We start from the raw sequence: 18,175 nt of genomic DNA, 5'->3' as shown, positions 1-18,175 counted from the left end.
TTTTGTAAGCATAAAATAGGGAAAAATAAAACTTGTACTTTAGCAAGGATTAGAAACATTCTATTCAATAAACTTTAGTTCTTAGTAAAGACACCCTAACCAATGGGAAGTAAAGGGTTTGGTCCATCAGTAAATACATGGAAAGTAGTAGGTGGAATACGACTTTTGGAACTGACTGACTCCTTTTTCTGACACAAACTAATATTTGGACAGGGAATATAAAAAAATGAGTCATGAAATCTACCTAAGGCTGCCACTTCTATCTCTCAGAACAGGTTTCCAGAAAGCTATTTACATGAGATACTCTGGCCAAACCACAGGAAATTATTATACTCTGCAATTTTCCCACCCTGTCTCCAACACTTGCCCTCTGACCAAGTCCCTACCCCACGTTCTGCCCTTCCCTGTAGGGAAGGAGTTGCGGATTTCATTTTATAGTGGATTGGCTGACGGGGTGGGGTGGGAAGGGGAAATCAGAGAGGCTCCACCCATTTCACTGGAGGCCTGGAGGTGGGCGCTCTCCTTTTCTCTACCCGCCCCCCTGTACCTGCAAAGTGGGGCTGGCCACGGAGGGAGGGCCCTGTCCCCTGTCCCTTTAAGGAGGAGGGCCGAGCGCAGGCGAGAGAGCTGGCGTTGCCCCTAGCCCGTCCGCGCCCTCACCCCAGAGCAGCTGCAGCCACAGCTCCGGCCTCCCCGCGGTTAGCAGAGTCCGCTCCGGCCCCAAGAAGCGAGTCGCCACCATGGTGAAGATTGTGACGGTGAAGACCCAGGCGTACCCGGACCAGAAGCCGGGCACGAGCGGGCTGCGGAAGCGGGTGAAGGTGTTTCAGAGCAGCGCCAACTACGCGGAGAATTTCATCCAGAGTATCATCTCCACGGTGGAGCCGGCGCAGCGGCAGGAGGCCACCCTCGTGGTGGGCGGGGACGGCAGGTTCTACATGAAGGAGGCCATCCAGCTCATCGTGCGCATCGCCGCCGCCAACGGGGTAAGGGACGCGCCGGCTCCTCCGCGGCGTGCGCCCGGAGCGGGGCCGTGCGCGACGTGCCGCTGGAGTCGGCCGCCCGCCCCCTGCCGCGCTCGGGCCCCGCCACTTCCGCGTGCCGCCCTAGTCTCCACCCAACTTCTTTGCTCTGGCTTTTCCTGGCCCGGAGGCCCCGCGGAGGTCGCAGGGTGCTGAAGGCTGGCCTCGGGGCTCCGCGGAGCTGCTTTGTCGACTCTCCGGGGACGGGCGAGCAGGGCTTGACCTTGGGAGGCCCGACCCTCTGCCTCTTGCCCCGCCCTTCTCTCGCCTCCTCCCTTCCCCACCCCTCCGGCTGAGGCCTCTGACATTTACATTAACCTTTCCTGTGGCTAAAGATACAGTTACAACTGAGTGCAGTCGCCTTCACCCGGAAAGGTTAGACGGCCTCTGCCTTGCTCAGAACCCCCTCCCATCCCTCCCAGTTGCTTGCTATTCTGGTCTGAGACTGGCGCTTCCCACTGGCTGGGAGCCCGACGCCGTGGGGCATGGTTGGCGGGAGCGCCCGCCCAGCTGGTGCGTGAGACCCGCAGGGCTGAGAAGAGGTTGCCAAGTCTTGCTCTCTCTCCACATCCTAGTTTGCGTTGGGACTGAGCTCCCGCCCTTCCACGGCCTGGTTGCTGGGACGCAGGCTTTTGAAAACGCTAGTCTTTGCCAGATGGTGCTTCTAGATCTGTTCTTCGAGGAGTTGGAGCTGAATTTTCATGAGAACAGAAACTGCATACCCAAGGGTGCTCTTATGCAAGCCTTCGTGGCTGGCCAGGAAATTAATGCAACCCCTTGGCTGGCCCCTCGCCGCATCCTCCCCACCAGCTAAGGAACGTTAACAGATTTCAGGGGCAGGTCCACTCGGATAGGTGAAACTCTGAAAGATTTTTCAGTAAACTTCATGAATGAAAAGGTGGATTTATAAAACAGGCAACTTGGAGCTGATTATTCATTCACTTTTATAAAACATCTTCTAACGAGTTTCTCTTTCTGTATTTAAAATAAGATTTGACTTATACCTAGCTTTTCTGGAACTCATTTCTTTTAGTGATATTTTTATTCATTTTAGTAATACTTTATCTTTAACATGTAAGTGTCATTTTGCCACGCACCACGAAAAGCACTAAATGTGCAGTATCTCATTTATGCTGCAGCCTTATGAGGTCGATGCTATTATGGGCATCTTCAAGTTGCCAGTGAGAAAACTGAAGCCTGGGCAGGTTAAAGAGGAACTATAAAAGCAGCACCCAGAATCTAATATAGACCTACCAATTACAACTTCTGTGAAGGAAGGGACCCTTAAATCTATAAGGAACTATTTTTCCCTAGTCTGTAAAATCTACACTGGGCCCCAATCTACATCTCCCTCCCTGAGTCAGGCATTTATAAGCATCAAGGAGAGAAGGTCCTCTGAATAGAATATGCTCTTGAGTTTTCAGACAACCACAAATTCCCTTAAGATCAAAAACAGATGTTACCCAGTAGATCCCTTCATTTCCTTATCACCTGTGTTGAATATGTATTTCATTCATTCATTCATTCAAAAAGACTGAACCTATGCCATATACAGAAAATGTGTGGAATAAAAAGACAATTCAGACACAAGACTCATACTTAAGGAGCTTACATCATAGTGGGAATTTTTGAGGAAAGTTGTCCATTTGGGAGTAGTGTAGGATGGGAAAGAAAAATTTAGGCTGAGACCAAAAAAAAAAAAAAAAAAAAAAAAAAAAAAAAAAAATATATATATATATATATATATATATGTATGTTTTTAAAACCTTATCCCCTTTTAGCTACTGCTTTCTTGCTTTTCCCCTTTTTGGCCAATTGCCACCACTGATTTTTCACCCATTCACTTACCGCCTCCCTGCAGTCTGGCTCCTTCTTCCTTCACCACTTGCCAAGGTTACTAATGACTTTCTCGTTGCTAAATCCATTGAATACTTTTTTTGAGGCCTTATTTGGCCTTCTTATTGCCTCTGGCATTGCTGGTTTTGCACTTTTTAAAAAAAAAATAATTTTTTATTAAGTTTATTTTTTTTGAGAGAGAGAGAGAATATGCATGAGTTGGGGAGGTGCAGAGAGAAGGGGGGAGAGAGAGAATCCCAAGCAGGCTCTGCACTGTCAGCACAGAGCCTGACGTGGGGCTTGAACTCACAAACTGCGAGATCACGACCTGACCCGAAATCAGGAGCCGGATTCTCAACCGACTGCACCACCTAGGCATCCCTGGTTTTGCACCTTTAAAGTCCTCATTCCCTTGCCTTGATCACTCTCCTGATTCTACTCATGCTTTTTGAGAGTTCCTTCATGACCTGCTTGCGCTGTGTAAACCCTAGCTATTTCCTAAGTTTTTGTCCTCAGCTGCTGCTCTCTGATTTTATTCTCTCTGTCTCTGTCTCTGTCTCTGTCCTCACCAGGGATGTAAATATAGTCCTCCTGTCTTCTGGTGTGATTCAATTCAGATAACATCTTCAGAAAACTTTCCCCAACAACCTCTGTCTGCCACTTTCATCCCCCCCCCCCCATTTAAGTGCTCCTTTCTTTTTTTTTTTTTTTTTTTTTTTTTTTTTAACGTTTATTTATTTTTGAGACAGAGAGAGACAGAGCATGAACAGGGGAGGGGCAGAGAGAGAGGGAGACACAGAATCTGAAACAGGCTCCAGGCTCTGAGCTGTCAGCACAGAGCCCGACGCGGGGCTCGAACTCACAGACTGTGAGATCGTGACCTGAGCCGAAGTCGGACACTTAACCGACCGAGCCACCCAGGCGCCCCTAAGTGCTCCTTTCTTATAGATACTTCTAGAATAGATTAATGAAATCCCAGTGAAATTATCTTCACATGTGAGACTCCCCTCTAGAGAGTAAACTTCTTTAAGATGGAGTCTGCTTTTATCTGTATCTGCAGTATCTAGGATAGTGCAGATTTCAGTGAGTCCTGGTTTCAGTTGCCCTGAATTGTGAACAGTATGCAATATACTTCAAGTTAAGTGTATTCCAGCCCTTAAAGCCAGTGTATAGTTGGTGAGCAATAAATTTATTCTCTTCAAACATTTATTATGTGCTTACTTTGTATCAGACATTGTGCTGAGTACTTGGGATAGAAAATATTCCTGTCCTCAGCAAAAACAGTATAGAAGGGGAGGTAGACAAGAATAAACCGAGCACAGTGCATTAGGCATTACGATGGAGGTGTGTGCCAGGTACTGAAGGGGGAACAGCATGGAGGGCGGTACGGGTGTGCCGTCCTTTCTGAAAGTTCGTGTTAGGCCACTTCACTTGGATGAAAGACCTACCTTAATTACCTGCTTTTGCAAACGGCAAACCCAAAGCAATCTGAAGAGGACTTTTGCTGTTATGAAGAAAGGTGGAAACTGAAAGTAGAGGTCAGCATATGGTGTGCAGGGGGTCATTCGAGAGGTAGCAGGGACCCATCCCCAGCAGCAAGAGTGGCTCCACCAAGCGCTTTCCCCTACACTCAACCTCTGCCGCTATAGCTTTGAACTGTGTGAGCTTCTCTGCTTTATCTTAATTTATTCTGTGTGTCCGTTAGCAAGATGTGCCCTAAGGTATCAGAAAACACTAAGAGGTTTATTTCTGGAGTCTGAGAACACTGAAAGTGGTAGCTGAATTGAGGCTTAAAGTTGGAATTCCTAAGGTGGGTTTGTCAGGGGAAGAATACTAGACAGAAAATAATAAAAATATAGGAGTTGGACACTGCTGGGCAAGTTAATTAACTTCTGATCCCCTTCCCCCCACTTTTCTGTAAAGGTTGGAAGCAATGAGACATACCCATAGAGGTTCTTGTGAGGATTAAATGAAATGAGTTTAAAAGTACCTGTAGTGTTGGGGCACCTGGGTGGCTCAGTCGGTTGAGCATCCGGTTTTTGGTTCAGGTCATGATCTCGTGGTTCGTGAGTTCCAGCCCTGCATCAGCTCACTGCTGTCAGCACACAGCCCGCTTCTGATTGCCTGTCCCCCTCTCTCTCTGCCACTCCCCTACTCACATTTGCTCTCTCAAAAATAAATAAAACATTTTTAAAAAATTAAAGAAAAAAAGTACTTGTAATCTCTTGTCACCTGGAAGCTGATTGGCACTTTGGGGAAACCTTACGATGGGCCTGGAACAGGACTTTGTGTTTTCAGTGTTCTGTTGATCTGGGGACACTAAGCTAATCAGGCCCAACCTGATGCAGATATTAACATCTCTTCCCCACCTTTCATAAATACTATCATTGTCCCCCACCTTCCTCTACCCTCAGTGGCCCCAACCAATATAGAGGGACTCCATGTTAGTCAGAAGCCAGGTGCATGCAAGTGGCAAAGACCTAACTCAGATTAGCACGGTGAGAAAGGAATTTATGGGCCTCTAACTGAGACGTCTTAAGAGATACCAGAGCAGACAACTTAGTTCAAACCACTCCTGGTCTCTAAAAATTGCTCTTGGGCCCAATGGTCTGCATGTGACCAGTATTAAGAATTGGGGAGAGTTCAAACTCCCAAGTAAATGAATGTTTGGATATTTTGTAAATTTTTTTTAATGTTTTATTTTTGAGAGAGAGAGAGAGAGACAGAATGCAAGCAGGGAAGGGGCAGAGAGAGAGGGAGACGCAGAATCCAAAGCAGGCTCCAGGCTCTGAGCTGTCAGCACAGAGCCCGACATGGGGCTTGAACTCACCTACCATGAGATCAGGATCTGAGCTGAAGTCAGATGCTTAACCGACTGAGCCACCCAGTCGCCCCAGAATGTTTGGATATTTTGAACGATAGTTCATCATTATCTCCAGCAAAAAAAAAAAAAAAAAAATGCCTGCGTGGGAACTTGTGAGTAAGCTGGTTTTCTTTCATCAACCCACAGGGGTTCTTGTGTGTTGAATTCCTTTATTTAGTCTCCAGACTCCTTACTAGAATATATCTTTTTAAAAAATAGATAAAACAAAGCATACAGGATTACAAAGGAATTATTGTATTGAAATTCAATTATGAAAATATTAATCAAATTTGTGATGCAGCAAGATCTGTATGCTTCCTTACTGACACATTAAATAACAAGATTTAGTGGGAAGTCTAATACTGTCTTACTTTAGAGTGGTGATAAGTGATATTTTGATACATCTGCAATCTCAGTAATTTTAGATAAGTATAATATGATATGAAAATATCTGTGATTTCTATTGATGATAAAGTCCCTGGTAGTATTTGTAATGGTAATAATAATAATACTTGTTTGTTGCCTATATTCATAATTCAAGGAAATGCTAAATTTCATTTAGAGGTTAATGAAAATAAAGCTTTTGTTTGTTTTGCCATTCAGATTCAAGGACACCATTGAATTCTACCCAGGGATTTCTTCTAAGGATCCTGAGTTAAGAACCCCTGCACTAAATAAATGATCCTTTTTATTTTTAATGTTTATTTTTGATAGAGAGCATGAGAGGGGAAGGGGCAGAGAGAGAGAGGGAGAGACAGAATCCAAAGCAGGCTCCAGGTTCTGAGCTGTCAGCACAGAGCCCGATGCGGGGCTCAAACTCACGAACCGTGAGATCATGACCTGAGCCGAAGTCAGATGCTTAACTGACTGAGCCACCCAGGCGCCCCACGAATGATCTCTTTTTAGGGTCAGGTACTGCTTGCACCAAAATGGGCATCAAATACATGACACAGAGATTAAGGGTCTCAGGTTCTCAGATCAAACCAGTGGGGCTTTGAGAACTTTGTCTTAACTGGAGGAACTCCACTATCTCCCATTTGGGATGAATCACCCTTTCCCGAACTTTCATGAGGCCAGCTGTAAGCACGGGTGAAGGGACATGTTTCTAGATATAGTTCTGAGAAGGAAATGAAAGAATACTGGGGAGGAAGGGGGATGTTTTGGGACTCTGAGGTAACTAGTGTTAGGTAGAGGCACCTTGCTACCTTTCCTTAAAATCTGATGTCCTAGGGCAAGGAAGACTTGGCAGAGAACCATCTTTGGGTCAATGTTTAATATGCTATGACTCCCATTAAAAAAAAAAAAAAGTCCTTTAATTATGATGGCTTATGAATGATTGTTCTCCCCCTGTTCACACTTTGTTTATTTGAATTGGTATTAAATACCAGGATAAATGAGATACTGTCCTTTTCCATCCAGGAGTGGGGGAAATAAGACACAAGAAATACATATATGTGCAAAGAACAGAATTAGAAAAAGTGCTGAGTGCAGGTAAGGGAGAGAACATTCTGGACTGGGGAAAGAAATGGTGGAACTTGAATTGTGTCTTGAAGAGTGGATAGTGTGCGAACAGAAGAGGGGGGGTGCATAGCCGAAAGAGCTAGCTAAGTAGAGGAACGGACAGGACTGTTTTATAGAGCCAGGCACTTAGCCCTTACACAGCCTTTGTTATGAAAAATATTTTAAGCAATTTGTTCAGGAGCCTCTCTTTCCTGGCTTCACTGATCTAAGTCAGACTCTTTTCCCCTCTCACTCTGTGTTACACTGCACACTCCCACTGCTACTCAGAGTTGCACATTTGAGAAGGAGAGCCATCATAATTCAGCACATGCACTACACAGCATTGTGCCCTGTGGCTTTCTGCTTGGCTCATATTTGAAGTCTCTGTTAGAGTTCCCTATCAAGGCCTGGTGTCCCATCATCGCTCAGTTTTGGAGGCTCTGGAAGATGACATTTAACGGTGCCTTCCAAAGTGAATTTGATGTACACCAGTGGCCTGTATTTTAACTCAAATAATGTGTACAATTACATAGGTTCAACTTGTAACAGAAACTCAAACAGCAGTGGATGAAACAAAATGGAAGTTTCTCTCTCGTGGAATAGTCTAGGTCTAAGCACACCAGGACTAGTATGGTAGAGCCATGGGACCCAACTTCCTTCAATCATATGGCTCTGCCATCTTGAAGGTGTTGCCTTTGCCCACCTGGTTACAGGTGGCCCCCACACCCTTATCCACATTTCAGCCAGTGGGCACAGGAAAAAGGTGGAGCAAAGTGTTTTGTTTTGTTTTTTTCCTTCCCTTTAAACAATCTGGAAATTGCACACCTCACTCCTGCTCACAATCCATTGATTAGATTTTCCAGACAGGCCACACTTACCTGCAAGAAGGGCAAAAAGATGCAGACTTTATACTGGGAGGCATGTGGCCAGCTAAAAAGGGGTGGTTCTGTTATCTTAAGAAAGGAAGTTGCAAGTAGAAATCTCTGCCATGGGCCACTTCTTTGGGCATGCAGAGAGCCATGCCCACTGTTCTTCCCACCCATGAAGCACATCACTCTTCCCTGGGGGCGTCACCTCTAATTACTTCCAATAAATATATTGACTGATGTAGTTATAGAAATAGAGCAATCACCAGCCATGGTATTCACACTTTGCTGCTGGCTGGGAGTGCAGACTCCTTGGTCTGACAATGGAGTAGGTCCACAGGGAGCCCTGATTCTGCACTCCGGGAGGGATTTTCTTCCTTCCTTCCTTCCTTCCTTCCTTCCTTCCTTCCTTCCTTCCTTCCTTTTGTTCTTTCTTTCTTTCTTTCTTTCTTTCTTTCTTTCTTTCTTTCTTTTGGTTTATTTATTTATTTATTTTGAGAGAGAGAGAGAGAGAATGAACGAGCGGGGAGGGATAGAGAGAGAGAGAGGGAGAATCCCAAGCAGGCTCTGAACTGTCAGCGTGAAGCCCAATGAGGGGCTTGAACTCATGAACTGTGAGATCATGGCCTGAGCCAAAGTCAAGGGTTGGACGTCTAACCACTGAGTCACCCAGGCGCCCACAGGAGGGACTCTCTTATTCTTTGTCCTCCATGCTCATTTAGCCCTAGACACTAGGCTGTAGGTTCTGAGAGTTTGGGATCTGCACAGCTTTTGCATCCTGCTTTCTGCTGATAAAAGTTGGGGGGTGTAGGAAGGCAGGAGTTGCTTTTGCAGACCAAGTTAGTGTGGTTTGTTTCACTATATAATTACTTCAAAAGTTTATTAGGCTTCTTCTGGCCTCTTCTGATCAGTTCCATGTACTGATAACCACAGTGAAAATTCTCATGTAGATAGAGTTTTAAGCCTGAAAACTTTGGCTTTTATTTTCTGGCCTCTGTGCTCTGTTCCTCCTCTGATGTTTCCATCATGATAGCCGCCTTGAGACAGGAAAAGTTAGGCTAAATAAGAAGGCGGTATCTTTAATTCAATCTTTGCTGGTGGGCCAGTTTTCATTGTCCAGCAGGGAATCCTGGGAAAGAGTTGAGTCCACAGCCCTTTCCTCTACACCTACTGCTTCATGTATAAGCTGCCTTAGCTGGGGAACATAGGTAGTGGTCATTTCAACTCTGTAAGGCTACAAATACTAGACTTGGACAACACAGTTTGCAGACCATAGTTAAAGAAAACATCCTTAGCAGAGCTATAACCTCCATTTTTGCCTGTGGACTAGCTAGTCTTTGCCTGAGCTCCTCTCTGTTGTGGCAAGAAGCAGCCAACAAATGCTCCTGTTCTGAATTCTCTCACCTGTTTGCCTGGGTTTGGTTGACCAGTGGTCTGCCTTCCAAGGTAGCAGTGATAATAGTTTTGCCATGGCATAAAAGGTATGCTGATGCTGCATATTTTAAATTCTGTTTTGGTACAGAATATCAGATTTTATCACTAGTTAGCATATAGATTTGTCTGTGAAAACAAGTTACTTAAACAAAATAAAAGATCATAGTAATAGAATCCTTTCTGTAATAGACTGGGTGTGGACAGTCCTGGGCTGTTGTGGGTGGCTCTGTTGTGTAAAGGGTCCTCTATTTCTTTTCTTTTGTTCCTCAGCCTCCCCTAGTGAATTGCCCTTATCTGCATGATCCAAGATGGCTTCCTACCACCATATGGTCATTCCGGGCAAGAGGAAGGGGAGGAAGTGGGAGGAAGGCACACTTTTTCTTTTTCTTCTTTTTCTTTTTAATTGTTAATGTTTATTTATTTTTGAGAGAGAGACAGAGCATGAGCGGGGGAGGGTCAGAGAGAGAGGGAGACACAGAATCCAAAGCAGGCTCCAGGCTCTGAACTGTCAGCACAGAGCCCAATGCAGGGCTTGAACCCATGAACTGTGAGGTCATGACCTGAGCTGAAGTCGGATGATTAACCGACTGAGCCACCCAGGTGCCCCAGGAAGGCACACTTTTCAAAGAGACTGCACATCTTCAATTTTATTCATGTCTTCTGCACCAAAACTTGGTCTAAGCCCTCTAACAGCAAGGGGGGCTGGGAAATACCCATGTTATTCTGGGTACTATGTGTGAGGCTAACCATTGGGGGTGTCAAGCAAAATGAAAGGGATAATTGATATTGGGGGACACTCAATAGTCCTCACTGTCCTAAACATGCTTTCCAAATCTGGTGAAAACCATGCAGTCATTTTCAAGTGATAGAGATATAGAAGAAGACAGAAACTTAATTTTATATAGAGAACTAGATTTTTGGAAGAGAAGCTATCATTTATTCCAACCGCCATATTAGAAAGGAATCAAGGCACAAACATTCCTATTGTGAAGGACTTTTTATTTTTATTTATTTATTTATTCATTTATTTATTTATTTATTTTTAACGTTTATTTTATTTTTGAGACAGGGGAAGACAGCATGAACAGGGGAGGGTCAGAGAGAGAGGGAGACACAGAATCTGAAACAGGCTCCAGGCTCTGAGCTGTCAGCACAGCTGACCGACGCGGGGCTCGACCTCGCAGACCACGAGATCATGACCTGAGCCGAAGTCAGATGCTTAACCGACTGAGCCACCCAGGCGCCCCATGTGAAGGACTTTTTAAATAAACTACCTTATTGAAATATGATTCACATATCACACAATTCACCCATTTAAAGTGTACAATTCAATATCTTTTTTTTTGAGAGAGAGAAAGCATGAGCAAGGGAGGGGCAGAGAGAGAGAGAAAGAGAGAGAGAGAGAACATGAGCAAGGAAGGGGCAGAGAGAGAGAAGGAGAGAGAATCCCAAGCACACTGCCAGTGCAGAGCCCAATGCAAGGCTCCATATCACAACCGTGAGATCATGACCTGAGCCGAAATCAAGATTTGGATGCTCAACTGACTGAGCTACCTAGGCACCCAAAGTGTACAATTCAATGTCTTTTTTAAATTTTTATTTATTTATTTATTTTTAGCATTTATTCATTTTTGAGAGACAGAGTGCGAGTGGGGGTGGGGGGAGAAGTAGAGAGAGACGGAGACACAGAATCCGAAGTAGGCTCTAGGCTCTGAACTGTTAGCACAGAGCCTGATGTAGGGCTTGAACTCACTGACTGCCAGATCATGACCTGAGCTGAAGTTGGACGCTTAACCGACTGAGCCACCCAGGTGCCCCAATGTCTTTTAATGTGTTTACAGAGTTATGCAACTATCACCATAATCTAATTTTAGACTATTTCCATGACCCTAAATGAAGCCCCTTGTGTTAGTAATCAGTCCCTCTTATTTCCCTATGTTTTTGGCCCTGACCAACCACTAGAAGTTTGGGTGGGTGGATTTTACACAGTCTAGTTTGGGTTGCTAGGCAGAAGAAGTTACATTTAGCAAGTGAAGCTCCAGGAACACAAGAAGCAAAGTCAAAGGATTTGTGTCAAGAATGGTGGAATTAGTGTCTCATGCTTCTGTGTGTGCTGTCCTGAGCACTGGAGACACAGAGTTGAAGAAGTCCCCTTTCTCAAAGAGCCTTTGATTGAATGGGGGAGGACTGATACAAAAAAAAAGATAATCCTCCATGGATTTTTCTCAGCAGACTCCCTGTCCAAAGCAGACCAGGCTGTCAGTAAAAAGGAGGAGAAATTTCTCCAGGAGAATAGCTTCTTCATTTTCATGAGTGTAAGCAATCAGATTTCTTTTTTTGCAAACATATTTGAACTTATATATCCAAATTAGTATTGTACCCTGCCAAATCACCACTCTGGGAACCGTACACTTATTCCAGTGATGCGTCTAGTGCTCAAAGCATTTTGAAACTCCTCTATGGGAATTATTTTTCAGCCAGTCGGTTTATGGGTCACCTAGGAAAACCAGTCACATTATTTTATAGTCATGCCTCATTTTTCACCTAAAGCGATGTAACAAGATTTGATCACCCACTTTATTCATTAGACATGGCTCCAACCAATTTTTGTCTCTTTTCAAAGTTCAAATCTACTCTCAGAGGATTAAATTTGTTATGACTGAAGACTTTCAAAGGAAGTGCCACAGACTGTTAAGAGAGTTGCTGAGAGAGTTCCAGAAATGTTAGTGCAATGTGAGCACTGTTTGAATAAATATGTTGCTTCCCAAGATGATTGTTTTGAAGGAGATAACATTAATTTAAATGAAAATACTCTGGCATAACTGTTAAAAATGAGTTCCCATATTTTGTGCTGTTCAAGCACGCTGCCCTGTGGAGAGGGTCTTAGAAGATAGTTCATGCTGAGGAAGATTCTGGCATTCTGCTTTCCTTCGGCAGATGCCTGCGGTGGCCTAGGGATATGGTTCTCTTCCATTCTGGTAGGCATCTAAACATACTTTGGTCAGGCATTTAGAAATTGTGCACAATGAGAAGGTTTGTTAAAACACAAGTAGACCGAATGGCCCTGACCTAGGATGAGAGTCCTGTCAGTTCTAAGCCACAGAAACTAGAGACCTAGATGTTAAGATTGTGCCCGCCTGACTCCAAGAGGTCATCTCATGGTTGCAAAGAGGCCAGAAAATGGAGCTGAGATGGCTTGACTGGGTGGGGATGGGGAAGGATCTTTTGCTTTAGTAATGAAACTATTATGTTACACTGCCTCATGGGGATGTTGAGGAATGCATTCTGTGAGCAGAATGAAATGAAGTATGTTTAAAAATGAAGTAAAAGGGAAATGAGTGTAGGAGACCCAAATGGAAATGGGAGTGAGGTTGACACCTGTTACAAAAGCCAAACCTCCTCTCTGAGCTGGGCCACACGGTTGGCCATAGTCAAATCTGTTAGAAAAACATGATCACACAGCTCGCCATAGCCAGTTCCCCCATGTGTAGATTTGGTATAAAAAGAGTAATAATAATATCTGCCTGGAAACATTTATGTGAGGATGAAGCATAATTTGTGAAGTGCTTACATAGTGCCTGACATTGTCTTTGCTAAACAGAAGACTTGGGTGATTCTAATGATTGTTATGATTATTCCAAACGCTGAGCCCATTTGGGCGCAGAGGGGAGGTCTTCTGTATCTGCCACCATACCCACCACATAGATGTCTTATTCGCTCTCTATCCATACACTATCCCTTGAGTTTGATCTGTGAGGCAGAGGTTCACAGTGGCTGTGACTCTCCGTCACAGGCTCCACAGACTCATTGATTTGGGGCCTTTACCTTTTTGGAGTCCTGAGCCAGCAGTGGGTAGTTGAAGATGGTGATCGTAGGGTGGACCTGTGGAATAGTTATCTGGCCCAGGCTAATGTCATGCTGCTGATGAGGTGCTGCAAGAAATGTATGCTGGCATTGCTGTGTGCTGCCTACATATGCCGAACTGTATGGATTTGTTCATTCAACAAACATTGTTGAGCCGTCTCTAGGTGTAGGCACTGTGTGAGATGGTTGGGGGTACAAAGGTGAATAAGACAGAGTCTTTATTCTCAGGATACTCATGCAAGTAGAGCAACATCCATAGGTAACAAAAATATGGTGCAAATGCTAGTGTGTTGGTTTCCTATGGCTGCGGACAGTTGACTATAAACTGGGGGGCTGAAAGCAACAGAAATTTATTTTTTTCCTAATTCTGGAGACCAAAAGTGTGAACTCAAGGTGTTGGCTGGTCTTTGCTTCCTCTGAAGGCCCCAGGGGAGAATCCTTCCTTGCCTCTTGCAGCTCTTGGTGGTTCCACGTGTTCTATGCTCATGGCTGCATGAGCCTTCACGTGGCCTTCTCTGTGTCTGTCTTCTCTTCTGTCTCTTTTAAGGGTACTTGTTACTGGATTTAGGGCCAACTCAGATGATCTATGATGATTTCATATCGAGATCTTTAATTAATATGCAAAGACCCTTTTATTAAACAAGTTTGCATTCACAGGTTCTGGGTGGACATATCTTTGCAGGGAGAGGGTGGAAGTAGTTACCATTCAACCTGCGTCAGCTGGAGGAGAGAAGTTTGGGGAATCATGAGAGCACAGAGGAGAGCAACCAGCCCCACCTGGAGGGGGACGGGGAGAACCAGGCTGTCTTCTCCCCAATGAGGTGATTTTTAGGGCAAGTATGGAACCATGAGGGAGGCCTTATCTGAGAGTAAAGTAAGGGCAGAGGCAGAGAGCAGTCACTGGTTTAGTGGATGTGGCTAATTTGTTGTCCTAGTTTAAAAAGTATACTACTGGGACGCCTGGGTGGCTCAGTCGGTTAAGCGTCCGACTTCAGCTCAGGTCACGATCTCGCGGTCCGTGAGTTCGAGCCCCACGTCGGGCTCTGGGCTGATGGCTCAGAGCCTGGAGCCTGCTTCCGATTCTGTGTCTCCCTCTCTCTCTGGCCCTCCCTCGTTCATGCTCTGTCTCTCTCTGTCTCAAAAATAAATAAACATTAAAAAAAAATTAAGAAAATAAAAATAAAATAAAAAGTATACTACTGGTAATAGTTGTTGAGAAGATTCCAGAGCTCCATAATCCAAAGTGCTTTGTAGACTTCTGACCTAATGCCAGATGGGAGACAGGCCATGTGGTGGCTCCCAGAATCTTACCAAACAACTTTAGTGCATAGTAGTGGGTTGGAATTGAAAATTTGGGTTCAGATCTCCGTTGTACAACTTACTGTACAATATCATGTAGTCTGCCTAACTGCTGTAAAGCTCAGTTTTCTCATTCGTGAAATGGGATTCATTCTAATATCTGTCCTATCGGAGAGTTTTATAAGAATTAAATTAAGTAACAGGCACACAAAGGTTTTGGGAATGGTTAAGATGTGAGCCAAATGTATGTTATTATGGTTGTTTTGAAATTCCACTGTTATTTCAGGAAAGTCACCCCCCTGGACTAATGTAAGCCTCCTGCCAAAACAAATCTCAACATGCAATGTTATCTAGCGTCTCTCAAAGTCCAAAACCTAGATGTGCTAAAGGATAACCAGAGAGTAAAGATCTCATGCCATTCTGAGGATCTTAGTGGGATATCAAAATGACCTCTTGTACATTAGAATTTTGTGGCAGTATAGCTTTTCATGTCAGATAGATTGAATTTGATTCTTGGATGTTATTTATTAGCAGTTTAATCTTGGGCAAACTGCTTGAACTTTTTTTTTTTTTGCTCACGTATAAAATTAAAATAATATGTCATAGAGGTGTGTTTAGGAAATAATAAGATATACATAGGAAGTCACGTAGCATAAAGCCTCACACCATACTCATGATAAGCACGTTGCTAGTGGGGATTCTGATCAGAAATACAGATACTTTACACTTTTCTTTGTTAATGGTCCCCAGCCAGCTCCCACCTTTCAGTTTTATTTCTTAGCTTTATCGATGACCTATCAAGATGCTCCACACCCGCTGGCCAATAAATTTCAGAACTGAAATGTCTTTTCTTACAGAGAATGTTTCAAGCCCAGGGCATGGGGTGGGGGATCTGTTCTACATAACTTTAGGCTTTTAGAAATATGTTATCAGCTTGATACTTAGTTGTCTCATCTCAAAAGAACACAGAAGCCAGCCCAAATAACACAAATAGCCCAAATAACCCAAGTAACCCCAAATAAGTAAAACTGTCCCTGAGTAGCTTAAGTGCTAGGCTCAGTGTTCGGTGTTTGCACCAGGTCTGTTACCCATGAGGGTTTAGCGTCGCAGTTCTAGTAAGTGGTTGGGTCTGCTTGCTCAAGCAGCCTCTTTTGAATATTTGAGGGGTTGCGTTCTGTCCCTCAGACACTTGCTGAACATTTTGTCGTTGCTCAGTATCCTGCTGTGCATTTGGGACATGCACAGGTGCATTGAGACAGTCTCTGGCACCCCGCAGAGCTCATCGTCCAGTCGGCATTACCATACAGTGTGACAAGTGCCTCCTCAGGGTGTCATTGGGAGCCCTTGGGAGAGGGGCGCAGAGAGGTGGTCAGAGGAAGCCTCCAAGGGGAGATGTATTCGAGCCAAGTCTTGAAGGATGATGAAAAGGAAGCCAGGAAAAAGTGAAGGCATTCTGCATGGAGGGAGTATGGGCAAAACAAGGAGGCCATTGTGAGAAGTAAGCCCACAGGCTTAGACTTTAAAATAGAAGTCTTTGTGACTCCTGTACTGCAGAAAGGGAGGAGGGTGGCAAGGTGGCCAGTGGTGAATTAAGGACCACATGGATCCTTAACCCCTGATGCTTTCTTTTACACGCTGGCCAACCTAAGATACAGTCTAAGAATTATCTTGTGAGTCCGGTAGGAAGGGAGAATCATGGAGACTTAGGTTGGCAAACCTAAAAAGCTATTTGTTTATTTATTTATTTTAATTTTTTTAAACGTTTATTCATTTTTAGATAGAGACAGAGTATGAGTGGGGGAGGGGCAGAGAGAGAGGGCGACACAGAATCCGAAGCAGGCTCCAGGCTCTGAACTAACAGCACAGAGCCCAACGTGGGGCTTGAACTCACAGACTGTGAGATCATGACCTGAGCTGAAGTTGGACGCTTAACCGACTGAGCCACCCAGGTGTCCCTAAAAAGGTGTTTATGAGGAGGACTGGGCCACAGTATTTGTCCAGTAACACGTCAGAGCTCTGTTTGCTGACTGTCTTTAACCACCAGAATATAAGGCATACAGCAGTCTGTATGTGACCCAGTGTTTTCATCAGGGCAAGTCTTTTAACTTGGGTTGGTTGATCTAAATCCATATCATAGAATGTATGATGCACAGTTCACTCAGTTAAATCACACATTTACAGACAACAAAAATTTACCAAAGAAATTAGACCTGTACTGTAGCTACACTGTTTCCTATAGATTTCACCCTGATATTAGTGAAGGGGTGGGGTGGGCCATGACCCTCTTTTTCTCTTGTTAGGTTTAGTCTCTGTCTCTCTCTTACCACTTTACTAGTCTACACTGAAGTTTGCTTCCAGGAATGAGCACCTCTCTGTCTTTCTGCCTGTAATTATACGGGGCTCCTCTTGGAAGAAGCCCAAACATTGGGCCTCAACCACCCAGGCTAACCAGCTCTACTTCCTTCACTATTGCAGTTTCTAGCTCTGTTCCTAATTGTTATTGCACAAGTCTGTGTGCTGTAGAAATTACCTAAGATGCCAGTACGCTGGCAGAGTGTGCTCTGTTGTGGATGCCTTGTGGTTTGGGAAGTTGTCTGATGCTGGGAGTAATTTTATAGTTGAGGTTGGTCTTAGGACAGGAGACCGTGTACTGGGTGACTGACTGCCCGGAAAAGCTCACCTCTGTCCTCAGAAACTCTAGTCAGAGAGGTCACAGGATGCTCTTCCTTCGACAGTTCAGCCAGCAAATATTTAAGTTGCTGTCTGCTCCACTTTATTCCAGGTACCAAAGTTACAAAATGTGCTGTCCTTTTCCTCACCACTGAGCAGGGGAGCAGGCTTATTTGTATATTCCCAGCCATGGTACATACCGTGTTATTTAGTGGTGAGAACCAAACACTTTGGGGCAGTGTGGGGAGAGGTCTCTCCAAGGGCCTCTGGCTCAGACCAGCCGCTCTGATGCAGAGGGATCAGCTGTCCCTGGACCTGGGCTTGCCTTTTTTTGTTTGTTTTTAATTATATTTATTTGTATTTTAAAAAATTTATATTAGTTTCCTTGGGCTGCTGTAACAAAATACCACAAATGGTGTGACTTCAAACAGCAGAAATTTGTTTTCTCACAGTTCTGAAGGCTTACAAGTCCAAAATCAAGGCATCACAAGGCCATGCTCCTCCCAAGAATCCTCTCCTGCCTCTTCCACCTTCTGGTGGTAGCCACAGTCACTGGTACAACCCAGCTCGTCTCTGCCTCTGTCTTCACGTAGCTTTCTTCCCCCTGTGTCTCTGTCCCCAAATCTCCCTCTTATAAAGATACCAGTCACTGGATTTAGGGCCTACTCTAATCCAGTATGACCTTGTTTTAATGTGATCACATCTTCAAAGACCGTTTTTTTTTTCAAATAAGGTCACATTCACAGGCATCTGGGGTTAGGATTTCAACGTAGCTTTTTTTTTTTTTGGTGGAGTTTTCAACCTACAACCTACAACCTGTG

At 44.5% G+C, this 18,175-nt stretch overlaps 1 protein-coding gene across 1 annotated transcript in view; it reads left to right on the top strand.

The window, feature by feature from the left end:
- The first annotated feature begins 513 nt into the window (after positions 1-513).
- The window catches only part of PGM1 (phosphoglucomutase 1), a 65,166-nt gene continuing 47,504 nt past the window's right edge, over positions 514-18,175 (top strand). The window contains exon 1 of the mRNA XM_019449030.2: positions 514-986. Within this exon, the coding sequence (XP_019304575.1) occupies positions 741-986 (246 nt within the window). The 5' untranslated portion in view covers positions 514-740. The remainder of the gene's footprint in view (positions 987-18,175) is intronic.

The sequence above is a fragment of the Panthera pardus genome, unplaced genomic scaffold (genome assembly GCF_024362965.1).
Source record: "Panthera pardus isolate Hobbes unplaced genomic scaffold, ASM2436296v1 HiC_scaffold_11, whole genome shotgun sequence".
In the NCBI taxonomy this organism is placed as follows: Eukaryota; Metazoa; Chordata; class Mammalia; order Carnivora; family Felidae; genus Panthera; species Panthera pardus.
This window is presented reverse-complemented; position numbering and strand designations above follow the sequence as displayed.